A 23,840-nucleotide genomic window follows, 5' to 3' on the forward strand; every position below is an offset into this window, starting at 1 on the left:
GAGTAGGAAGGGAGGGGCCTGGGATCAGACAGGGTCACAAGGTGGGGCCATGTCACAGCTGTCAGCCTGGCCCTTATTGGGGCTTAGGATTTTTTTTTTTTTTTTTTTTTTTTTTTTTGAGAGAGAATCTCATTCTGTCATCCAGGCTGGAGTGCAATGGTGCGATCTCAGCTCACTGCAACCTCCGCCTCCCTGATTCAAGTGATTCTTGTGCCGCAGCCTCCTGAGTAGCCGGGATTACAGGCACGTGCCACTATGCCCGGCTAATTTTTGTATTCTTAATAGAGATGGGGTTTTGCCATGTTGCCCAGGCTGATCTCAAACTCCTGACCTCAAGTGATCTGCCCGCCTCAGCCTCCCAAATTGTTGGGATTACAGGTGTGAGCCACCACACCCGGCCTTGGGCTTAGGATTCTCAGTCCAGAACAGTCTTGGCGGGGAAGGGGCTCAGGGTCTGGAGCCTCCCTCACTAGTCTGCGTGTGCTGCTCTTCCAGGGGGAGGTGACCATCCACTACAACAAGCTGCAGGCGGACCCCAAGCAGGGCATGTCCCTGGACATTGGTAAGCTGGTCAGAGCAGTTATGGGTGTCCAGCAGCCTCCCTGGATGGGCCCTGGCCCAAAGGAGAAGTGCCACAGCCAGCCCTGCCCTCCCCTTTATGACAGGAGAATCCAGAGTTACATGGCTGTGGGCTCTGACCTCTGACCGAGCAAATCTGAAAGGCCTGGGAGGACTCCCGGTGCTCTCCCTGCGTCTGTTCCTGTACTCTGTCCCTGGTTTCTCACTCCTCCGTGTTTCACCCCTACCTCCCTGCTTCGGCCACCTCCTCTGGGAACTTGCTACCCTAGGGTTGTCCTTTGCAGGCCAGCGCCTCGGCTTACATGGCCCAGGGCCTCACTCTTCATAAAGGGAGAGCAGCCTAACCCTGGCCTGGCGCCTCACGCCCTCTAGCACAGCCGCACTCCTCCCTGGCCTGTCCTGCCATCAGCTCCCAGGGGGACTCTGGATCTGAACTGGACCTCAGGCATTAGGCAGAGGGTCTGCGCCCTGGGACAAGTTCCCTCCTGTTAGAGGGGCTGAGCCTCGGTTCTGTAGAAACTTTAAGACTCAAGAGCTGGACAGCAGCTTCGAGTCCTCTGGACCAGCCGCTTCACATTACGGATCAAAGCCTGAGACCCAGAGAGGGCGCTGCAGCCCCTGGTGAGCGCACACCTAGGTCTCTCAGCTCTGGAGCCCAGCAATCCTCTTCATACACCCTAGGGCCAGAGGCCCCTAGGGTCAGGCTGGATCTGTCCGGGAGCTTCCTCCGAAACCCTCTGGTTCCAACGCAGGACTAAGTCCCCTTCCTAGGACTAAGCTGGTCAGATGCAGTAACTGAGTCAGGGGTCCGAGCTTCACAGTCATTGATGGTGCCCATTACTTTCACATAACCAGCCCAGGGGCCCCTCTTCTCCCCCTCCCCTTTATGTGACACCCTAGGTCCTGATGTGACACAGAGGAGGGGAAGAGGCCTCCTTGGCTTCCATTAGCCTGTGCTGAGCCCGGGCAGCACTGGGCTCTCAGCGACCACCAGTTGATATTGTGCAGCAGGCCCTGGGCGAAGCACTTCATGTTTAACTGCCCAGACTGCTAGCACCTCTGTGAAGCAGAGGGAATAGGGCAGGGGCCTAGGACCTCCCCACTGGACATTCCCCACTTCACAGCCACCCCCAGCAGCCCTTCTGCCCCCTATGGGGTGCTCCCTGTGAATGGAGGTAAGGCTGGGGGCAGGGATGGTCTCTGGGCAGCCACAGACTCACCAGGTCCTTTGTCCCCCACTCAGTGTTGAAGAAAGTCAAGCACCGGCTGGTGGAGAACATGAGTTCAGGGACCGCAGATGCTCTGGGCCTGAGCCGGGCCATCCTGTGCAATGGTGAGTCCCTTCCCACCTAGCTTGGGCCCCGGGGACTCAAGCCCAGGCTGAGAAGAGGCGAGGGGCACCATGGCTGCCCACCAAGCTGCTGTGGGTCCCGCAGGTCTGACCCTGGCCTCTGCCCGTGGAACTGAGAGGTCACCATCTCTGCATCCCCAGAGGCCTCTCCAGCTCCCAGAGGGTCCACAGCTGTCAGCTGGGCTGTCTTAGCCAGTGTCCCTCAGGTCACAGATGGGAAGACAGACTTAGTGTGGGCAGGTGCCTCTGCCCCTGCCCTCAGCCCCCCTACCCCTCACCCCAGCACTCTCGCTGCCCACCTCGTGCCTCCTTTGTCCAGGAGGTGGCGCTGCTGCCCTTGCCTCTGCAGGTCCTCCCTTCGTGGTGGCTGCCCAGGCGAGGGGGGAGGGGGGACGTGCACATTTACACACGCATGCGCACATGCGCACACACTGTCCCTCCCTGGAGTGGCCAGCGAAACACTCAGTCCCCCTCCTACCGTCGCCAGTCCGAGTTTAAAAATAGCAGCAGCTCTGCAGTGTGCGTGTGGGGTAGATATAAATACCTCTAGAAATTGTAGGCTCAGCTGGGCACACTGGCCTTTATTGGCTAGGAAAGTGGGGGTGGGGTCTGAGCTTGTTCCAAATGGTGTACAAAAGTGGCGGCTGCTATTTGCAGCCTCCTGGTGCCTATAAATCCCTGTTACTGTAGTTACCAGCCGTTGAGATGAAATTAGAACTGGTTGTTGTGTTTTTCCCTCCAAACCTTGCAATTTCCCTGGCCTTAAATAGGGTTTCTAAAATTGACGCTGTCATGATGTCCCATGACCCAGCTGAAAACAACAGCACGGTGCTTACATGGCTCCTTCCCTGCCGGCTGGCCAGGTGCTAAGGCTCTGGGGAGCCCAGGCCTGGAGGCCACCGGGTGGCCAAAGCCTCCCCAAGACCTCTGAATTGCTCCCTTCCTCGCCCGACAGCCTGTCGCACTGCCACCTCCCTGCCCAGAGAGGCCTGAACACAGCCTCCGCCCCTCCCCTCTTCTGCTAAAAAACCCTGACCCAGGTCAACACAGGAGGCTGGGGAGCAGAGAGCGCCCAACTGCCTCACCTCTCCCCTGCAGCCCTCACCATCACACCGCTGCCCATCGCCCGGCCACTGGGCTGGCTTCTCTGCTGGGCTTTGAGCCTTGAGAGCAAGACTTGGCTCAAAGTGAGCCGGACATGGTGGCTGGCACACAGTAGGTGCTCAAGAAACACTAAGCCAATGAATATGATCACCAAGGCCTCTTTCCAGTGTGAGCTCTCTCAGCCTTCCTGAATCTCCCCCTCCCTCCCCAAGTTGCGTTTTCCCTTCTGAGCCATCTGTGTGCTTGGGAGGCAGAGACCACGTCCTTCCTGCACTAGAGGCCTGGCTGCTCCATCTCCATTCCTCTGGCTCCTGCCAGCCTTCCTCCCCAGCTACCAGCAGGCTTCGTGATAGAAGTGTGGGAGCTTTGCCTGCTCGGCACAGACCCTCCGCTGGCCATGAGGAGGGCCTAGTCATTTACAAAACACCTTTGAACCCAGCTGACCCGAGGTGCCAAGTCCCCCTCCCTGGGACCCCTGATCTTTCCCATCCTGGTTCTCGTCTGGGGTTGCCTGTCCCCTCCCCAGCCTGGCCCTGGGCCTCCTGTGGCTTGCTGAGCCCACTGACCTCCCCTCTTCTTTGAATCCCGACAGATGGGCTTGTCAAGAGGCTAGAGGAGCTGGAGCGGACCGCCGAACTGTACAAAGGTGGGTGGGGGTGGCCTCGTCCTGGCACTAGCTCTACCCCAGGGAGCATGCTCTCAGCAGAGTGGCAATAGGGGTGCTGGCACTAGGAATGCCAGCCTACAAAATCCTAGGACCATGGGCATTAAGAGTTCTTAAGAATATATACTTCTTCTGAATTTAAAAATAACTCAGGGGCCTGGTGCAGTGGCTAACGCCTGTAATCCCAGCACTTTGGGAGGCTGAGGTAGAATATATACTTCTTCTGAATTTAAAAATAACTCAGGGGCCTGGTGCAGTGGCTAACGCCTGTAATCCCAGCACTTTGGGAGGCTGAGGTGGGCGGATCACTTAAGGTCAGGAGTTTGAGACCAGCCCGGCCAACATGGTGAAACCCCATCTCTACTGAAAATACAAAAATTAGCCAGGCATGATGGTGCATGCCTATAATCAGTACTCGAGAGGCTGAGGCATGAGAATCGCTTGAACCAGGGAGGCAGAGGTTGCAGTGAGCCAAGATCACACCACCGCACTCTAGTCTGGGCAATAGAGCAAGACTCTATCTCAAAAAAAACAAAACCTGATACTCATAAAAATTCAGAGAATAGCACTTGTAAACATAGTGAGAGTCCCCCGGAATCCCATGCTGTCCCAGGGCTAAAGCCCACAGCAGGCTGTGTACCCCTGCATCTTACAAAATCCTGGCGCCCCTGTCTGATGGGGCTCCTCACGGGTTGGGTCGGACTGAGCTTTTACCCCTGGGCTGTGGTTGGGCGGTGGGGAAAGACTGTGTATCAGGGCCTAGCAGAGGCCTTGGGTGGGGTGGGCAGTTGGAGGCCTTGGGTGGCATGGGCAGTTGGAGGCCTTGCCCTGGGCCAGTGTGGTCCCCGCCACGCGTCCCCGTTCCGCATCACTCGGTCTCTCCCACAGGGATGACGGAACACACCAAGAACCTCCTACGGGCCTTTTATGAGCTGTCGCAGACTCACCGGGGTAATGGCATCCCCCAAACCTGTGGCATGACCCTGGGCAATCCCTGGGGCCTCTCACTCCCATGCTGAGGTGGGTTAGACCCACAGCGCCTGACCTCAGGCTCCCTCTGGGCTGGGCCTGGTCCCAGGTGCTGGGATTCGTGATGGGCCTGTGGGGAGCATCTAGATCAGCTGGCTTCTTAAGGGCCGCAACGATGGACAGGCCCCACCCTGTCTCCTCACACTGCCACTAGCAGTACACAAGGCCCTTGCTTATTTATATTTCTGACAACCCTGTAACTCTGGGCAGGCCGACTGCAGCTGACCCCAGCTACTGCAGAAAATGAAGCCCAGACCGAGGAAAGGGTCACACCGCTTCCAAGTGGTGGAGCTGTTGTTCCAATCCAGGTGTCTAGACTGGGACCAGTGTTCTGCCTCAGGCGGCGCCACCTCCACAAACCTTGACCCAGTCTTCTCTCACTGGTCCCTCTGGGGAATGAGGGCCAACTCCCTTGGTGTGTACACTCAGGACTTTAGGGGGCATAGACCAGCTCTTGGAGGTGTCAATCCAGTTTCCTCCAGGTGTAGACTCAGCTCCTTCAGGGGGTTTAGACCAGCTCTCTTGGAGGTGTAGCCCCTGTGCAGACATGGGCCTCCAGCCTGCCAGGCCCCCTGCCCTGCTTCTCAACAAACCCCTGGCTTCTCTTAGGGGGCAAAGTAGGGGCAGCCTTCAAGGCAAACTTGTCCTGCAGCCTTTGGGGACGTGTTCTCCGTGATCGGGGTGCGGGAGCCCCAGCCAGCTGCGAGCGAGGCTTTTGTGAAGTTCGCGGATGCCCACCGCAGCATCGAGAAGTTCGGCATTCGGCTTCTGAAAACCATCAAGCCGGTAGGTCCTGTTGAGCATGCGTGTGTCTGGCGTGTGAGGGTGGAGAGGGCAGAGTACGGCATGCAGAGAAGGTCCTATGCTGGAGTCCTGTGCCTGGGTACAGCCTCTGGCTCAGTCACCCACACAGTGGACTGTGGGTGAGTCACTGTGCCCCCTTGGGCCTTACCATTGACTTCTGGGCTGGCTTCTGACCCTGGCTCGCCACTGAGTCACAGCTTGCCCTAGGCCTGGCACTAGTCTTCTCATCCTTGAGAGGGACAAGGCATCAGGGAGCACCATCTGGCTCTGACAGTCGAGTCCACCAACAGGGGTGACACATCAGTGCCATTCATTGTCACCCTGGCACCCCCCTGCCGTGACAGCCTCAGCATCCACCCACCCTCTTCCAGATGCTGACGGATCTGAACACTTACCTCAACAAAGCCATCCCGGACACTCGCCTCACCATCAAGAAGTACCTGGACGTGAAGTTTGAGTACCTGGTGAGTAGTCCAGGTGCCCAGGCTGCTAGGGCAAGCGTCCACCCTGGATATCTGCCCCACTTCAGTCAGCCATGCTGCGGCCAGTGAGGCCAGCCAGAGCCGACAGCATGTCTGCTCCAGGTGTGGGCCCAGAGGCCCAGGGAGGTGCAGCCAGAGCCCTGCTGCGCTTGCACAAAGAAGCATCGGAGAGCCTGGGGTGGGCATGGCTCTCGCTGTGTGCACTCTGACCCCTTGGGATTTGTTGCCTTTAAACAATGGGTTAGACTGGGTGAGTGAGCATAAAGTGGGTGTCAGTGAACGTTCGTGAGTTTTACATTTAATTATTCTATAGTCAAAGGAATTGAGAGAAAATGCTCCATTAAGCAAGCCAAGGTTCCTTTGCTGCAGGACTTATCAGAGCTTTTGATAGGCCCATGTGCAGTGTGAATTTTCAAGGGTCTTCCTAAGCTCCTTTAACGACAGACCCCTTTTTTCCCAGAGCATCTCTTGGGCCTTGAGTTTGGTCAACTCGGCCACCTAAGCCTCAGGCCCTGTCATCCCCCAGCACCTGCCGCTGCCCTCTCTGGGACTCCCTGAACACCTGCGCCAGCCTCTCCCGCTGCGTGTGGGTGATGGGGGTAGAGCTGGGGACCTGGGATGGGGGTAGGAGCCACTCTGACAGCCTCACCTGTCCCACACAGTCGTACTGCCTGAAGGTGAAGGAGATGGATGACGAGGAATACAGCTGCATTGTGAGTGTTGGAGGGGGTGGGGGGCTTGTACCTCCCCCACCTGGTCTGCCAGGGATAGCAGGTGGCTCAGGCCAACCCGGGAGAGAACTGGGGGACTTGGCTGGACTCTCGTTCCTGGAGATTTGGGGCCATCTGCCCAGTCCCGCTGGGCCTCGGGGTGCTGGGCACCCGGCCGGGAACCACTCCCTCAGTCTGGGGAACTCTTGGAGGGAAAATCGGATTTTCTTCACTCCTATGAGGCACTTTTAAGTTTTTGATTTTTCTGCTGTCGGGATCCATCTAGTGGCTAATGTTCATTGAATGTGGCAGAGGTTTGGGTTTGGTTTTTTCCTTCTTAAAGCTATCACTGAGTGCTTCTGAGAAACACTGAAGTCTCAGAAATGAGGTCTCAGGAATGAGGAACCACCGTGGCTTTGAAAGCGCAGTGCGGTGCGAGGCTGTCCCTGAGCAGGCCTTCCTGTCCCACCCCCGCCCCAGGCCCTAGGCGAGCCCCTTTACCGGGTGAGCACCGGGAACTATGAGTACCGCCTGATCCTGCGCTGCCGCCAGGAGGCGCGCGCCCGCTTCTCCCAGATGCGCAAGGATGTGCTGGAGAAGATGGAGCTGCTGGACCAGAAGCACGGTGAGTGCCGCCCTTCTCCCCGTCCGCTCTCCATTTCAGAGGTGAGAAAACTGAGGCCCAGAGGGGTAAGGTACTCACCTGAGGTCTCAGGGCCAGGCCACGGCCCAGATGTGAAGCCCCTCCAGGAGCCCAGCCATCTGCCCAGAGCCTGGCCTGGGTGGGGCTGGCCTGTGCGCGTGGGCTCCATGGGCTGCCATCCATGATCCATTACCCTGCAGCCTCCTGCGTTCCCTGAACTGGGAGCTGGGCGGCCCCGCCTCCGCCCCTTGCCAGGTCATGAGGGGTCAGGGAAGTGCCCGAGTGGGAAGCCCAGGGGAGGTGAGAGGTGGGCCGGGTGGGCTGGGAGAGTCTCCTCCCTGAGGCAGGCAGCCAGAGCCCACTGCAGCCTGTCCCCCGACCTCCCACCCCAGTCCAGGACATCGTGTTCCAGCTGCAGCGCCTCGTGTCCACCATGTCCAAGTACTACAACGACTGCTACGCAGTGCTGCGGGATGCCGACGTCTTCCCCATCGAGGTAGACCTGGCACACACCACACTGGCCTATGGCCTCAACCAGGAGGAGTTCACAGATGGGGAGGAGGAGGAGGAGGAGGAAGACACGGCAGCTGGGGAGCCGGCCAGGGATACACGAGGGGCTGCTGGGCCCTTGGACAAGGGTGGAAGCTGGTGTGACTCCTGAGTGCCCCGCGGGTGTGGTGCCGGGGGCAGGGTTCGTGGGAGGACGGAGCCTGGGAGCGGGGCGAGGCCGCCGCGCAAGGGGGCGGTGCATAAAGGCCTGCTGGCTTGGGGCGCCTGCCTCCCTGCTCCTCTGTCCTTGCACAGCGAACCTGGGCTGCTGCCCAGGACAGGCACCAGGGTCATGGCCTGGGACCTGGACACTGGCCCCTCCACCCTCTCTCCCCTCCCGGCTCCCCGGCCAGAGGGAGAGCTTGGTCTCTGGACCTGCCTTAGGAAGGAGACGGAGGGCAGAAAGGAGAAGAAAGGACTTGGAGGTGGCAGGAGTCCGGGCCCTGCTCCTTGTGGGCACTCACACTGCCCCCGGAGCCTGCCGGGAGTGGGGCCGGCGGTGGACAGCTGAGGTTGGGGCCAATGTCTCCTGGGCACCCTTGCCTCGCCCCAGACCGGCCCGTCCGGTCCCCATCACACCTCGGCGGCCTTTATTTATTCTGTTCCCCCAGGTAGGCCACTTCTCTGAAGGAAGGCTGGGTTCTGGGCCTGTATCGAATAAACACAAACCTGGATGGCGCAGTGGTCGCAGTGGCTTCAGACCCTCCTCGTCTGCCCCTCCCCTCCACCGTCTATTGACAGTGCCCTTGCTATGCGCCATTTATGCCTCACTGAAGTGCTGCAGGGCTAGCACTGTGGTCCCCTCACAGCTGGTGATTTGAGGCTCAGAGAAAGATCTTGCTCAAGGCCACACCCTGTGTGGGGACACAGTGGGTTTTAACTCAGATCTGTCCTAAAGGCCTGACTGCCACCTGCCTCCCAAGCTTTCTGCTTTGTGGAGCCTTTTGTATCTCACCCCCGCCCCCTTCCTCCTGCCCCCAATCTGTGACCTTTCTGTGCTTCCGACAGGAAATAAACCTTTGGGGAAGAGAAGGGCAGACATGGAGCCAGGGCGACTGAGCCCCCAAGTAGGGGAGGGTGGTAAGGGGTAAGTGCTGACTCCAGGTGCACCTGTGCTGCCCAGGTGCTGGGGAAAGGTGTGTGGGGAGAGGTGCTCGGGGGCTGTGGGAAGAGGGTCGTGGGGAGAGGCCATGGGGAGTGTCTGCAGAGTGGCAGAAACAGGGTGGCCACTTCCCCTGCTTCTCCTGGCCAGCCTCGGCCTGGTGTGATCAGTCATAGTGGCCCTTGTCACTCTAACGTGTTCCTGTTTGGACGATGAATGTGGCCATCCTGAGAATGTGAGGGGGCAACAGGATGTGCGAGGTGGGCTGAGTCCAGGATGGAAAAAGGGTGTCTGCATCAGCTTTGAGCATGCATTGCTGGGCAGAAACCCAAATGGGAGGCTTGGCAGGGGTGGGACATGGAGGAGGGGCCGGCTGTTACCAGGAGCCCCCCTGGGTCTCCGCAGGCCATCAGACAGACCACACCGCCTCCCTGAAGGGGACAGCCAGAGTGGAGGCCAAGAGCGCAGGCTGGAACTCACAGCCTGGGTTAGTTCCTGACCTCCCTGGGCCTCAATTTCCCTATCTGAAGTGTGGCACCTACCTCATTGGCTTGTTAGGAGATTAAATGAACATCTGGAAAGGGCTTAGAACAGGGCTTGGCACAGAGCAAGCGCTCTTAAGTGTTAAATAAAGTCAGATGGACTGGAAGCGGTGGCTCACACCTGTTAATCCCAGCACTTTGGGAGGCCAAGGCGGGCGGATCACGAGGTCAGGAGATCGAGACCATCCTGGGTAACACGGTGAAACCCCGTCTCCACTAAAAATACAAAAAATTAGCCGGGCGTGGTGGTGGGCGCCTATAGTCCCAGCTACTTGGGAGGCTGAGGCAGGAGAATGGTGTGAACCTGGGAGGCAGAGCTTGCAGTGAGCGGAGATCGTGCCAGTGTACTCCAGCCTGGGCAACAGAGTGAGACTCCATTTCAAAAAAATAAATTAAAAAAAGAAGTCAAACGCAGTCACTGCTCTAGTGGCGCAGGGGAAGCCACAGGCCATATAAGTGGAAGCTGGCCAGGCATCTGTGGGGCTCCCCAGACCTTCCTGGGGCCTGGATGGAAAATGAGGGCCAGCAGGGACCAGTGGGGAGGGGTCACTATGGGCTGGGCTGGAAGGTGAGGGGAGTTTGCGGAGGGAAGGCAGCTTCCTCTGCAGGGGCCTGTTCACCACGCTCATGATTCGGAGGGAGGCAAAGAAAGGAGGGGTGTGATGTATGGGAGGAGGATAAATGCGTAGAGGGAATAAATCGCGTCTTGCCAGATTCGTGCACCTGGATCCAAGTGCAGGAGGTCAGATGTCAAAGTGTGAGGGAGATCGTGGGACGCTCCGTGGGGAGAAGGCAGGTGCTGGGATCAGCAGATGACTTGGCTGCCAGCACAGTGTCCACAGCAAAAGCCCCTGGCCCTGGACACCCGAGTTTATCCTCTAGGGGGAGAGATGCCCTCTGGGAAGGTGAGGGGACATGGCCACCTTGTGGAAGGCAGCAGGGCCCGTGGTGTTACTGAGCGCCTGATCCCACCCTCCCCAGGACCCCAGGGGACGGAGCAAAGAAGGCAGCGGGGCTGGGATTCAAACCGACCCTGACCCTGGGACCTGTGAGTCTTCTCAGACCGCTCGGGCCCCCCGCCTGCAGGCAGCCCCCAACCTTGAACCCTAGTTGCTGCCAACCCCTCATTCCCTCCACGGGAAAAGGCAGATGCCAGCGAGGGGGCCTTCAGCAGACAGCTCTGAGCAGTGGGGCTGGGCAGGAGCCAGGCACTGTGCCCACCCAGCCCCTTGTGTCTCCACCTGGGAACGATGGGTCTCTTCATCCATCTCTGACGCTTCCTCCCAACACTGCCCACCTAGAAGCCTGCTTAGGGGGCCTGGAGAGAGACCTCCCAGACTCCCTCCCGCCACCCCAACCCCCAACTCAGGTGGCAGCCGGAGCCTGGGCAGAGGTGCAGGAATAGAACCTTCTGTCGTTCAGCTGAGCTTTATCAACAGTTTCCTGTTGCTCCATAGCTTCACTGGCGATGGGGCAGGGCCTGGCGGAACTTGGGGCACAGATGAGGGAAGCAGTTCCCAGACACCCAGGGGATCAACTGGAGCCCAGACGTGGACCCCAGGAGTGACCACCCCAGACCAGCCTCCCAGCGTACCAGGCTCTCTGAGACAAGAAGCTGTGTTCCCAAGTCACTGGGCCACCCCACCCAGTGCACACTGAGTTACACAGACTCGGCAGCCAGCCTTGGCCTCGCCTCCATTTCTGGTTCTGTGGGCTCGCCCTGGGCGCTGAGCACCTCCAGGGCCTCCAGGTTGCCGGGTTCCTCTGCGACGACAGGCAGGGGCTCAGAGTCCCCTTCAGCCTCAGCGCCCTCAGTGTCACTGGCTCCGCCCTCAGCACCTGGGCCTGACGGGGCAGCTTTAGCACAACGCAGGCAGCAGTTGGTGGCGACAGCCATGAAGACCCCGGCCAGGGCCACCTCAGAGCCGGCCAGGTAGAAGATGATCTCGTAGTTCTTCAGCGCATCCACCAGGCGGCCTGGGGAGGAGGAGGAAGAGGAGGGAGAGGTAAGGTCCTGTGAGGTCCTCCCCTCACTTCCCTGCACTCTCAGGTCAAGGGTGCTGCCACTGACTTGGTGAGGCTCCTGGGTGACACACACATGCCCACTCTTTATTCCTGTTTTACAGATGTAAAACCCCATGTGGATTCTGCCATTTGAAACCTTAAAAATGTCACTTGCTGTCCCTGGACCTCAGTTGCTTAAGTGATATGTGGCTTTTGGTGAGGCGTCCCCTCTACCCTCTGATTCAAGCCCCACAAGTGTCCTGTGACTTGCTTGGCAGTGGGGCATCTGGTTTGGGAGCAGGGAGGGGGCCCTGGGCTTAGCTCTGCCTTCCTGGGGTCCTCCACCTCTTGCTGTTGCCATGTAAATGCCCTGGTCCTCAGGGGCTTGGCTTAGTCCTCCCACCGCTCTGTCCCAGGAGGCCTATAAGCATTCCAGACCAAGCCATCATCAGCACAGGCGGGGCTTGTGGGCCAGTAACTCATTTCCTTCTCTAGTTCTCAAGGCTTCTATCCGTTGTAGATACTACTTTCAAACTCAGGAAAGTCTCTCTTTTATTACGTTTTTTTAAGAGATGGGGTCTTGCTGTGTTGCCCAGGCTGGTCCTGAACTCCTGAGCTCAAGGGATCCTCCCGACTTGGCCTCTCAAAGTGCTGTGATTACAGGTGTGAACTACTGCACCTGGCTTCAGGAATTTTCTTATTCTTTTGAGACAGGGTCTCACTCCATTGCCCAGGCTGGAACGTAGTGGTGCCATCTTGGCTCACTGCAGCCTCCACCTCCTGGGCTCAAGCCATCCTCCCACTTCAGCCTCCTGAGTAGCTGGAACCAGAGGTGCATGCCACCACACCTAGCTAATTTTTGTTTTGTTTTGTTTTGGTAGAGACAGGGTTTTGCCATGTTGCCCCGGCTGGTTTCAAACTTCTGGCCTTAGCCTCCCAAAGCGTTGGGATTACATGCATGAGCCACTACTCCCCACCAGGAAAATCTCTTAATTGCAAGTATTTCCCCCTAAAGTGTGGTTTGTCTGTGTGCTCCACCCTCTCTCTAGGTCATTCTCCTCACCCCATGTACCTCCTCTGCCCGTCAGATCCATCCAGATTCACATAAGAAATGGAAGACAGTTCCTTGAGCCCTGGGCAGGCTGCTTTTGTGGCCTGCCCACACACTGGTTCAGGGGCTTTGCCGTTCTCACTGGGTCAGGTGGAGTGGCAGAGCTCAGTCAGGGTACTCGGTTAGCCCAGCACTGAAGGAACGATGGGCAGCTCACCCCATCTCAGTGCAGCCTGCGGCCCCCGCAAGGTGTCCTCCCTGGTTACTGCACCATCTCACAGCCCTCTGGCCTCTGGGACTCAAAGGCAGGCTCCCTGCTGTTTCAAGATAACGTGATAACCCAGGAAAACCCTCATGTCCTCCATCCACTCCCAGCTTTCCAATTTTGCTTCCTGCCTTGCTTGCATAAGGACGCTGTTCCCCCCAACAAGCCCTGCCCACCCATGCTGTGCCTTCACCTGGGGGATCTTCCAGGAGGCCTTCCCTGACCACCCTCGTGACGATGACTTCCTAAGGGTGACGGTGACAAGTGCCAGCAGGCCATCTGCACTGGAGGAAAAACACCAGTGCTCCTCCTCCCCAGCTGCCCGCTGAGCACCCCCACTCTGTTTCTGGCCCCAACACCAGTTTCCCAAAGATACTGTCCCCACTCCGGTCACCATTCTAGATGCACCATTCTAAAGGCGTGGGCATTTAGCATCAGGTACACTGAGGCTCTCATTCCGGGGCTGCAACTTGCACTAAGGCTTTGTGCCTCAGTTTCCTCATCTGCAAAATGAGAAGCACCTGCGCGCTTCAGACGGCCTTGTGCCAACTGCTTGGGATGGCAGACCTGGCCAGCTACCAGTGTTGCTTTCTTCCCCGCACCTTCCTCGGCTTTTCTGTCCTCACCCAGAGCGAGCGGTCCGGCTTGGAGGAGGGACTAACTGGCCGTGAAGGGGAGTCCACCCACCCGGCTGCCCCTTCCCGTCATCCCTGGAAGTTCCATCTGAGACGGGGGGAGGGAGCTTCCCTGGGTCTAAGGGGCACTAGGCTCGCCACCCCCTCTTCCTTCGGGGCGCACCGGCAGAGGGCGGTCCGATGAGCACAGCCACGGCCTCCACGAGCAACACCAGGCCCAGCGCACTGGGGAAGCGGGGCGCGCCCACAGCCGCCATGAGCACCTCGAACTGCAGCGCCCCCACCATGCCGTAGGAGAGGCCGAAGGCGACGCAGAAGGCGACGAGGGCGCCGTAGGAGCGCGCGCGCGCGCTGCTCAGGTCCGTGAGCCCGTTGGCCAGCAGGGCCAGGCTGAACAGATACGGGACGTGCGGTCGCAGACGCGCCAGGCCCGCCAGGGCGCCGCACGCCGGCCGCGCCACGATGTCCACGAAGCCCACGATGGACAGCAGGAAGGCGGCGTCGGTGTCGGGCACGCCCGCGTCCTTGGCGTAGTTCACCAGCAGGATGGCGGGGACGAAGAGCCCGAGCGCCATCAGGAACTTGGTGACGGCGTACACGGCGAAGGCGCGGTCTGTGCACACTGCCAAGTCCAGCAGGCGCCGGCGGGGCCGGGCCCTGGGGGGTGCCTCGCGCAGCTGCAGCCCCGCACCGTCAGCCTCCGCCTCGCCCGGAGCGTCCCCGGCGCGGTCGCCGGCGCTGTCCCTGCGCGGTCGCGAGCCTGGCCCGGGCGGCGGCCTCATGACAGCCCCGCAGGCGCAGCAGTGCAGCAGGAGCCCGCCGAGCAGCAGGAAACCGCCGCGCCAGCCGAAGCGCTCCAGCAGCTGCTGGCCGAGCGGCGACAGCGCGGACAGGAACACTGGGCTGCCCGCCGCCGCCAGCCCGTTGGCCAGAGGCCGCCGCCGCTCGAAGTACAGCCCCAGCATGATGAGCGACGGCTGGAAGTTGAGGGCCAGGCCCAGGCCTGCGGGCGAGGCGGCGTTGTGCCGGGGTCCCCGGAGATCCCCTCCCTGGCCCCCGCAGGAGGGAAGGGCCAGGCCCGGGAACCCAGCAGATCCGGGAACCCAGCCGAGGGACTTCGAATACTGTCCCTCATAGGGAAACCGAGGACAGATCTTGCAGCAAGAACCCCCGACCCCCAACCCAGCGGGGAGGAGACCAGGGGGCCCTCACCTGTGAGCACCCCAGCGGTCAGGTAGAGCTCCAGGAGGCGCGTGGCAAAGGAAGCTAGGATCATGCCCGCGGAAGCCAGCAGCCCACCCGCCAGCATCACCGGGCGACAGCCAAAGCGGGTCACGAGGATGCTGGACACGGGGCCTGTGGGCAGGGCAGGGTCACCACCCGGGTCCCGGGATGGCTTGAGTCCTCTAAGGAATAAGGTCACCTCCGGCTCAGGGACCCAGAAAGGAGGGCATTGTCTGGCCAAGGTCACACAGCTTGGAGGGGACAGGCCAAAGAGACAGCATCCTGCGAGGGCAAGGCCCAGAGCACCCCATCCTGCGAACCCAAACCCCAAGCAGAGCGGGGGCTTCCACACCGCTTTAACCTTCACAGCTTCCAAGTCCCGCCCTGGCACAGACTGGGATTCCTCCGCAGCCCCGCCTCCCAGGATGGGAACTCCAGCAAGCCCCCCACCTACAGGTCAGGGCTGCGGGGAGCGGGAGTGCGTCTGTAGATCTCAGCTTTCTCGCCTCTACAGTGGGCGGGTGTGGGTCTTAGAAGGGGCCCTCTGAGCTCGCAGGGCAGCCCCCTGGGCCGGCCCCGCCTCTGGCCGCTGTATCCCTCCCGCCCTCTCTTCCCCTCTTTCTGGTGCCAGGGTTCCCACAGGCAGGAAGGGACTTATGGGGCCACCCCGAGGGTCAGGGGGATGCTCAGGGGGTCGGGTGTCTCCTGGTTCCGGATCCCAGGGGTCCTGGGGAGGCGGAGGGCCGGGCGGGGACACTGACCCGTGCCGTAGAGCATGGCCAGCATGATGGAGGACACCCAGGCCGTGTCGCTGTAGCCGGCGCCGAAGTCGCGCATGAGCGCGCGGAAGAAGACGCTCACGGCTTTCGGGAAGCCGTAGGCGAAGCCGGTGACCACAAAGCAGGCGCCCAGCACCACCCAGCCCCAGCCGCCGTCTGGGGGGCCCTCGCCCCGCCGGGGGCCGCCAGCGCCCATCGCTGCCTCTGTTGGGAGGGGGCGGGGACAAGAGGGAGTGGCTGGGCCAGAAGCCTAGAGAAGGAGGGGGATGGAGACGAAGCATGGGGAAACTGAGGCACAGGGCTACCCATGTGAGCGTGGCTCAGGTCTGGGAACCAAAAGGGGAAACGGAGGTAGGAGTCTCACCCCAAGTCTCCTTCTCCTGCAAAGGGCGCTGAAGGACGAGGGGAGGACGACGGGTCCCACCTGACTCTGCACCTCGGCAGGCTCCCTCTGAAGGACACTGCTGGCCCCTCAGGACCTCAGGTGGAAGGCGTCGGGAAGCGGAGCAGGTATGTGCCTGGAGGTGGGCGTCCAGCACCAAAGTCGCCCCGTACGCGTGAGGGTCTCGGGACAACAGAACAAACAGCAGAGGGGCAGATGCCGGCTGCAAAGGGCCGGTGTGCGTGATTTTCCTCTTTAGCCTTGCGCCATGTTCCTAATGTTTCTCAGTGGTCACAAATGACTATTGTCATTAGAACATTAAGGGGACAAAAGCCACTTTCAACAGATATCAGCCAGGGGAGCTGAGTTCACATGCATCCCAGCTCAGCCATGGATTCCCTCCCTGTCTTGGGCGGGTGGCCTCCCCTCTCCCAACCTCAGTTTCCTCTGATGTAAGATGGGTGATTGATCACCCCCAGGCCAGCTGGGAATCTTGCGGGAGAGGAGTCAGGTCTCTGGCTTCTGCCAGACAGGTAGGAATCTTAGCAGCACTCAGAGAGTGGCCTTCTGCCCTCCAAACCTTAAACCCTCTGTATGCAGAGAATGGCTCCAAAGCCTGTCTCATTCCTGGGGCTCCACCCAGGGCCCTCACAGCAGCTACAAGTGCCCCCATAACAGATGAGGAGGGTGTACTCAGAGACAGGTGCACCAGGAGCCGGGGGCTGGGGATAGCCTCCTCCCCTCCTGCCTGGAGTGTCCCTCCTGGCACTGGGCAGTGCCACCACCCCCAGGGTATCCGGGACTCCGCCCCTCCTCCACTAGGACAGGTTGTGGCTTTTCCTGCCTGTTGTCCTCTTGTCACAGGGGCAGCCACTTGAAGGTGGAGACAGGAGGGTGATCCCAGGCAGCCCTCACATCACACTCACCTGAGCCTGCCTCGTGGGTTTGGGGGTCCAGCCTCACATCTCCTGAGGCCTGCAGGGAGGGGCCGCCGTCACAGCTCCCGGTGAAGCTTACCCAGATGGGGGCTGCCAGACACCCCAGCTTCCCACCAGCCTGGGCTGAGCCTCTGGCCGACTCCTGCCTGACGCTCCCTCCCCCAGGCCTGGAGCTTAGAGTGTGTGCCCCCACCACACCTCAACCTTGCTAAGAGGCTTTTGTCCAGGAGGGGAGAAGAGACTGGGAGCCCCAGGCCAGGCTGGGCGTCTGCGGTGGGCTCCCTGTCCCAAGCCAGTCCAGGAGGAAGAGAATCCTTCTGCCTCCTGGAGCCTGGGGTGGCAGACACAGAGACCCTGCCCAGGGGGTCCTAGTCTGGTGCTGGGGCACAGCCCTGCCCTGAAGAGACCCCAATGGTTCTAATCACCTCAGTGCCTCATCTGCCCCCGCCCCAGGCCACATTCCAGGAGGGGCTGGCAGCTTTCTCTAGAATGAAGCTAATCCACGCCTGTGCCTGGGAATGTGGGGGCGGGGAGGGGCCAGAACAAAGGGTGCTGTGTCCAGGCCGCCTGAGGGCAGCTTGCTGGTGGTCCCAGCCCTTGGCCACTGCCACCTCTCCCCTGACCCGAGCAGCCGCTACTTCCTAGGAAACCCACACGTCGAAATGAGAGCAGGTGGAGATGGGGGCTGCAGCGCGAGGGCTTTGGGGCAGCCCTAAAGAGTTCTCCAAACGAGGGGCTGGGAGTGAGATGGCTTCCCGGGGAACAGCCAGGAGGACCTCAGTACCCCCTAGACCCCATTCTCCAATGGGGGAGTCTCTATCCCTCACCCCCTGCCCTGTCCCCCAAATAAGACACCACCAATCCTGCTGCCGCGTCACTTTGCATCCACTTCCTTTATTTCTCATCATTACAAAAGATGTACAGACAGGGCATGTGTTGGGCACGGAGCACGTACAAGGGGTTCCTCCCCACGGGGGCAGAAAAGGGGGAAAGAAGTTAGGGGGCAAGAGGTGGGCCCCCCAGGGAGATTCCTGGAGCCCCTGGAGGGGGAGAAATTGTCCTGTCCCCCCATTCCGCCTGCTTTACTTTGAAGGTCTCGGACCCCAAGCCAGTGCTTTGGAGCTGCTCAGGCTGCCGGGGTGGTCTGGGGAAGGGCAGCCACCCCCCGTCTCAGGGTCCCGCTTCTTGGATCTGCTGCTGTTGCTGCTGTCACTGCCACTGCCAGCTCTGAACAGCCCCTGGGCAGGTACACTGTGGGGTACGACCTCGGACCCCGCCTCAGCGGATGAGGGGTGCTGAGCGGTCATTGGTGATGGTGGGACGAAGCTTGACGGTGGCAAAAGGATTTGTGCCCCTGTAGGAGGAGAGGATGGGGTGAGAAGGGCAGATGATCCCCACCTGGCCGTGGCTCAGGAAGGCAGCTGGGCAACTGAGCTGGGTCCTGCCTCCTGCCCCTAGTTGGTCTCCATCCACTCCTTGTCCCACTTCATCTTTTTTTTTTTTCTTTTAAGAGATAGGGTCTCACGGTGTTGCCCAAGCTGATGTTGAACTGTTGGAATCAAGAGATCCTCCCGCCCCAGTCTCCCTAGTAGCTGGGATTACAAGTGTGTGCTGCCACGCCTGCCACCCTCCACTGTTTGGGCCCCCATTTGAGGACTCACCTTGGGAAGAGCTCCTGTGGCGGGTACTGCTCTGAGGACATCAGTTTCTGCAGTGGGGGTGGGGAAGGGCTGGTTTGGTGGGGAGAGGGGCAAGCAATCCCTTGCTCCTCCCCTCCCTCTCCCCATGCCCAAGGGCAGAGGACTGGGCCAGACAGCCCCTGCCATGCCAGGCTCCTGGGAAATGAGACCCTGAGTTCTGAAGGCCAGAATTCTGTGGGTGGCAGAAGTGAGAAACCCCTGGGCCAGAGCACCACCTCCGAGGACTAACCACGCCCCCATGATAAGACCGGGGTGGCTCCATGCGGAGATGCTCTCCCTGGCCTCCCCCAGCCCCGTCCTACTGGCCAGCCCCAGGCCACACTCTGCTCCAGGACCCTGGTCTTCCCCTTCAGCCCAGACTCAGCCTCACACCACCCCTCCCTGCACTGAGGAACAGGCTGAGGCCAGGTGGGCGGGTCCCCTGCCAGACAGCCGGTGACAGAGCCTTGGGATCCCTGCTCTCCTGCCTCCCTGCCCACTGGAGGCCCCAAGAGAGGGCGGGCGAGGGCTCACCTTGATGTCAGTGGCAACGGCTGTGCTGCCCATGCTGCTGCGGCGGCTGCTAGGCAAGGGTGGAGGTGCAGGGCTGGGGGCACGGCTTGGCACCCGGCTTGGGATGCGGGAGCGGGACTGGCCATCCCAGTACTCCGAGGGTGCTGTGGAGTTGCCCGGCCGGTCCAGGAGGTCATCGAGGCTGTGGCTGCCCCGGAGTGGGTAGGACCTAAGTCCAGAGAAAGGAGGGGGAAGGAAGGCAGTTGGGGCCTGTCCAATCCCTTGTCCTGCCAGTAGCTGGGGCATCTTAGGGAGGAGGCATCCGACAGCTTCCTCCCCGCACCTGCGTGAAAGGAGACTGTTGACTGGCGGGAGGTCCTGAGAGGAGGCAGAGGGATGGACGCAGTGACCTTCAGGATGGAGAGAGGGGCTCAGGGCCAGTGGCTCTCCAGGGGCTGAAGGGGGCTGGGCCCACTCAAGACTGCACCTTGCCACCTGGGTGCAGTGACTCACGCCTGTAATCCCAGTACTTTGGGAGGCCGAGGTGGGTGGATCACCTGAGGTCAGGAGTTCAAGACCAGCCTGGCCAACATAGTGAAACCCTGTCTCTACTAAAAATACAAAGAGTAGCCAGGTGTGGTGGCGTGTGCCTGTAGTCCCAGCTACTCAGGAGGCTGAGGCAGGAGAATCGCTTGAATGTAGGAGGCAGAGGTTGCAGTGAGCCGAGATGGCACCACTGCACTCCAGCCTGGGTGACAGGGTGAGACTCCATCTAAAAAAAACAAAAAACAAAAACAAAAAAACAAGGCTGCACCCTGCAGATCCTCTCCGCTGGGCAGTGACACCCTTGCTGGAGTCCTCACCCCCGCCCCACCCCTGATGACTCAGGTACCTGGAAGGCAGCTCGTTCCCGGGGTTCATGGGCGTCCTGGGGGACATGGAGGTCATGGGGGTCACTGGCCCCTCCTCCAGAGCCTTCACGTAGGCCTCGGGGAACCAGCCGCTCCTGTGGGGCAGAGGCAGAGGACAATGACCAAAAGAAGCCAGGCCTGGGGACAATGACCAAAAGAAGACATCCTCCCCTCAGGGTCACTGGAAGCTACTTCACCTCGAATTGACAGACTAGAATCAATTCCTTGACAGACTAGAATCAATTCCGTATGTTTACTTGTTTTCACCTGCACGTGCCTACTGCTGATAACACACGCTATCCTCTTCCCTAACAGGCTATGTGAGTCAAGGATGCACAATGACGTTCCCAGAACATCCCAGGAGGGTGTGACAGCTTCGGTCTAGAAGGTTCTATCCTCAGGTCCCCAAGGCATCTGCAGCACACCGTCCTCTGCTGTGGGTCTGTGAAGCAGGCACTCCAGCAGCGGGTGTCCCTATCGTTGGCGTTCTCGGTCATCTCTCTCCCCACTGACCCCCTTCCGTTCCTGTCCCTGTGGTCACCCGCCCAGCTATGGACCTTCGCGCCTAACTATGAGTCCCACACACATCACCTATCCCCCACTCATCTGTCTATACTCTATCCCCTGTGTAGCCACGAATCCATCCAGCACCCCCTCACCACTCACACCTCTCCAATCACCCATCAGTGTCTGTCCACCACATCTGCGCATCCTCCCATGTCCCTAACCACCCAGTCAGTGACCCCCCCATTTATGCCCATCCACTTGCACACACAGACCTCCACCTACCCACACGCCCATCCCCTGGTCCACCCATCCACCTGTCTACCATCCACTAAGCACAGGACCACTCATCCATCTGTGGGCTGGTGTGGGCAGCCACCACCCGCTCTGCCCGTGCACGCATTCATCCTGTGCTGCTTCTCTCCTGCAGCAGCGGTGGGCACCATACACTACCTTGCCCATGAAGCCCCGAGGGGGCACTGCCTGGCTCCAGCCAGCCCCATCTGCCCTGTTTTCCCCTGCAGGACAGTGGTGCCTGTCCATTCCCTCTGCCAGCTGCCAGCCCTGCTTGCTGTCCTCCGCGCTTTCTGGCGACCTCACTGTATGAAACTCCCCAACTCCTCCTCCAGGCCAAGTGTCAAAACAGCCCGGTTTAGGTGCTTTGAGAATTTCCACCAAGCGTGACTGCAAAGAGGTGAGTACATTTAAGCCCCTACTCCCAGCCCAGCCCCCTGCATCAGAGTTCCAGGGCTGACTCTGCAGAGGGGAAGCAGCCTCCTCCCAGAGGCAGGCACACAGTAGGTGCTCAAGCAATAGGATTTCTGCCATTTCCACACTTTTGGAAGAACCTGCCCATCCCTCATCCTCTGCCCGCTCTCAAGGGCCGTCATCCTGAACTTGGTAAGGCGGCTCTTCCTATTCCCACTGAATGAATGAGGAAACTGAGGCAGGGTGTAGGGGCCGGGAGGAGAGGAGCATTGTCCGAGGCCCCCGGGGGAGGCCAGGGAAGCCTCAGTCCGGCAGGTCCCCGGGTTCCCGGCCCCCAGGGCCTTCTTCTCAACCCACCCCCGGCCCCTCCAAGGCTCCCACTCACGCGGACGAGCCCTCCAGCTTGCCGTAGAGCCAGCCGTTCTGGGCCTCGGGCACCAGCACCTCCACCACGTCCCCGGCGGAGAAGCGCAGCAGCGTGTGGTTGGCGCCCTCCGAGTGGGAGACCAGGGCGCGGACCCTCCTGGCGCCCCCGCCGCCGCCCGGGCGCTCGCCAAAGGAGTTGGAGCGCGAGCTTTGGGCGCTGCCGCTGTAGAGCGAGGCTGCGGGCGGGAGAGCGCGGCGGCACGTGGGCAGGAAGTTCTCCCTGGCGTCTGCCCATGATCCCTCCTGCTGCAGCCCCACCCCCGCTCCTCTCCCGGCCCTCCTGCCGCCCCGGGGCGGGGGCACTCACAGGCCGACGGCGTGCGGGGCAGGGAGCGACGGTCTGGCTCCAGCTGGGACGCGGGCCTCGCGTCGGGCTCGGGGCCGTAGGAGCCGGAGCCGTGCCGGCTGCGGGGGGAGCTGAACTCTCCCAGGGGCCTCGGGGGCTGCGGGGGAGATGGGCAGGGGAGGGTGGGGCGGGGGGGGGAGCGGGGGCCGCGCCCTAGTCCAGCCCCCACCCCCAGTCCCAGGCGTCGGCGTAGGGGTCCTGGGGGCGGCGGCCGGGCCACCACGGGGGCGCGGAGAACGCGGGGGGCGCCGAGAACGCGCCGGGGCGGAGGGGTAGGCCGGGGGGTGCGGCGTAGAGCGGAAGCCTGGGGGGCAGGAGGCTCCAGGCGGGGGGCCTGAGGCCCCAGGGCCCCGCGGGGGGCGGCGGGGGTGCGAACGGCGGCGGGGGCGCCCAGGGCCTCACCATGTCCAGGCGGGTGGGCGTCAGGCGGCCCGAGGGGTAGGGCGGCCCCAGTGCGGGGCCCAGCAGGCCGGGGGAGTGGGCGCGCGACGGGCTGCGGCTGGCCTCAGACTGCTCCTTCCACAGCAGCACGCGGTTCTGGAGCATCCCCCGGGCCTGGCCGGGTGGGGACACGGGGGTCAGCCAGGTCCGGGCGGCTCCCTGAATCCTGGAGACCCAAAATGGCACCCTCGACCTGAGAGCTCAGGCCCTACCAGCTCGGGACGACCGGATTTTCTAGCTGGAAGGAGCCAGAAGCCAGCTCACCGTCCAACCCCACCCTCCACTTTTGGCAAACGCGCCTCCATTTTCCACGAAGAGCTTCCTCTGACCCCCGCTTCCCCCGTCAATGTGTGTGCTTTGAGCGGGGCTGTCCTCATCGCCCAGCTTCAGGGGTGGGGGTGGCACCCAGGCCCGGCCACTCAAATCACCCCCTCCTCCTTCCGGCAGTGATAGGCTCAGGAATGGCGCTTAGACAGAAACTACGACCAAAGAACCCAGTCCCATTACTTACCCTGTAACACTCTGGAAAATGCATTTTTTTTTTTTTTTTTTTTTTTTTTTTTTGAGACGGAGTCTGGCTCTGTCGCCCAGGCTGGAGTGCAATGGCGCGATCTCGGCTCACGGCACCCTCTGCCTCCTGGGTTCAAGCGATTCTCCTGCCTCAGCCTCTGGAGTAGCTGGGATTACAGGCACGTGCCACCATGCCCAGCTAATTTTTGTATTTTTAGTAGAGACGGGGTTTCACCATGTTGGCCAGGCTGGTCTCAAACTCCTGACCTCAGGTGATCTGCCTGCCCTCCGACTCCCAAAGTGCTGGGATTACAGGCGTGAGCCACTGCATCTGGCCTAAAACTTCTTTCAATGGCACTGACCTTTCTGTGTTGTCACTCAGTCATAATTAAATCCCAGGTACAATCAGAATGCTGCATTCTCCTGCCATAAAGCTCTCTCCCTCTTCTTTTCAAACATCCGTGGCCCTCAAGGCCTAGCTCAAGACGATCACCTTAAGAAAAGCTCCCTTTGTCGAGCAGTGACTCCCTACCAGGCCCTGCTTTAAATGCTTTATCTGCATTATCTTACTTGATTCTTGCAATAGCCCTGGGTGGTAGGTGCAATTATTATGTCCAGTTTATAAAAGAAGATACTGAGGGTCAGAGAAGTTAAGTGACTGGCTCAAGGTCTCACATTCAGTAAGCGTTGAAGAGGTCTGTGTCGCTCTGTCCTTGAAGATGCCCCCTATGACTACACCTTTCAATGATTTCTGCCTTGAACGCGGCCCCATGACTGAAAACCTCACCTCAAACTCAGGCAGCAATAATGGGAAGGCTTGGTGCCTCCCATCACTGGAGCAACTAGTCTAGCTGGTCACTAAGTGGACAGCCCCTCTGCAGTAACTAATTAGCAGAATAGCACAAAGATAAAACCCGAAGGCCTTTGTGCAGAAGTTTCAGAGGCATAAGCAAAGTGAGAGCATT

General features: G+C 60.4%; 3 protein-coding genes and 1 long non-coding RNA gene across 20 annotated transcripts in view; 2 read left to right on the forward strand and 2 right to left on the reverse strand.

Annotated features, from left to right (window-relative positions):
- Nucleotides 1–9,666, forward strand: part of PICK1 (protein interacting with PRKCA 1) — a 109,707-nt gene extending 100,041 nt beyond the window's left edge. For 3 of the 8 annotated variants that reach the window (XM_054469484.2, XM_054469483.1, XM_054469482.2), the window contains 9 exons: nucleotides 496–562; nucleotides 1,823–1,912; nucleotides 3,627–3,680; nucleotides 4,587–4,649; nucleotides 5,380–5,513; nucleotides 5,903–5,995; nucleotides 6,676–6,726; nucleotides 7,204–7,348; nucleotides 7,759–8,596. In XM_054469484.2, coding sequence (XP_054325459.1) covers nucleotides 496–562; nucleotides 1,823–1,912; nucleotides 3,627–3,680; nucleotides 4,587–4,649; nucleotides 5,380–5,513; nucleotides 5,903–5,995; nucleotides 6,676–6,726; nucleotides 7,204–7,348; nucleotides 7,759–8,027 — 966 coding nt within the window. In that variant the 3' untranslated portion in view covers nucleotides 8,028–8,596. Of the gene's footprint in view, nucleotides 1–495; nucleotides 563–1,822; nucleotides 1,913–3,626; nucleotides 3,681–4,586; nucleotides 4,650–5,379; nucleotides 5,514–5,902; nucleotides 5,996–6,675; nucleotides 6,727–7,203; nucleotides 7,349–7,758 lie in introns of all 8 variants that reach the window. The other 5 variants (XM_054469490.2, XM_054469491.2, XM_054469481.2 and 2 more) reach the window with 3 other exon arrangements.
- Nucleotides 9,667–10,971: 1,305 nt separating this feature from the next.
- On the reverse strand, nucleotides 10,972–17,022 carry SLC16A8 (solute carrier family 16 member 8). Of its 5 annotated transcripts, XM_054469529.1 has the most exons (4): nucleotides 15,500–15,713; nucleotides 14,727–14,870; nucleotides 13,678–14,517; nucleotides 10,982–11,536 (listed from the first exon to the last, which is right to left on the reverse strand). In XM_054469529.1, exons 1-4 carry the CDS (start codon nucleotides 15,711–15,713, stop codon nucleotides 11,220–11,222), a joined length of 1,515 nt encoding a protein of 504 aa, XP_054325504.1. In that variant the 3' UTR covers nucleotides 10,982–11,219. The 5 variants fall into 5 exon arrangements, with proteins under 5 accessions (XP_054325503.1, XP_054325500.1, XP_054325501.1 ...); XM_054469525.2 differs by lacking the exon at nucleotides 13,678–14,517 and having other exon boundaries at nucleotides 10,973–11,536; XM_054469528.1 differs by lacking the exons at nucleotides 13,678–14,517; nucleotides 14,727–14,870; nucleotides 15,500–15,713 and adding an exon at nucleotides 16,826–17,022 and having other exon boundaries at nucleotides 10,972–11,536.
- Nucleotides 14,863–20,379, forward strand: LOC129023072 (uncharacterized). The gene is made up of 5 exons (XR_010125953.1): nucleotides 14,863–15,194; nucleotides 15,906–16,027; nucleotides 17,931–18,083; nucleotides 18,349–18,521; nucleotides 20,256–20,379. It is a non-coding gene; the product is annotated as an uncharacterized LOC129023072 (long non-coding RNA).
- Nucleotides 17,712–23,840, reverse strand: part of BAIAP2L2 (BAR/IMD domain containing adaptor protein 2 like 2) — a 31,865-nt gene continuing 25,736 nt past the window's right edge. For 4 of the 6 annotated variants that reach the window (XM_054469519.2, XM_054469523.2, XM_054469521.2 and 1 more), the window contains 2 exons: nucleotides 22,327–22,479; nucleotides 21,149–22,021 (listed from right to left, as the gene is read on the reverse strand). In XM_054469519.2, coding sequence (XP_054325494.1) covers nucleotides 21,149–22,021; nucleotides 22,327–22,479 — 1,026 coding nt within the window. Of the gene's footprint in view, nucleotides 18,192–18,498; nucleotides 18,546–19,050; nucleotides 19,259–19,921; nucleotides 20,036–21,148; nucleotides 22,022–22,326; nucleotides 22,480–23,840 lie in introns of those variants that run through there. The other 2 variants (XM_054469520.2, XM_054469522.2) reach the window with 1 other exon arrangement.

This window comes from Pongo pygmaeus, chromosome 23 (genome assembly GCF_028885625.2).
Source record: "Pongo pygmaeus isolate AG05252 chromosome 23, NHGRI_mPonPyg2-v2.0_pri, whole genome shotgun sequence".
Lineage (NCBI taxonomy): Eukaryota > Metazoa > Chordata > Mammalia > Primates > Hominidae > Pongo > Pongo pygmaeus.

Excerpts from the sequence above, each read along its gene's own strand:
- SLC16A8 (XM_054469529.1), bottom strand. The coding sequence starts at position 15,713 with ATGGGCGCTGGCGGCCCCCGGCGGGGCGAGGGCCCCCCAGACGGCGGC. Across the intron at positions 14,518-14,726 it reads GACCGCTGGGGTGCTCACAG|GCCTGGGCCTGGCCCTCAAC; the intron begins GTGAGGGCCCCC and ends CCTCGCCCGCAG. Across the intron at positions 11,537-13,677 it reads CATCGGACCGCCCTCTGCCG|GCCGCCTGGTGGATGCGCTG; the intron begins GTGCGCCCCGAA and ends CCTCCTCCCCAG.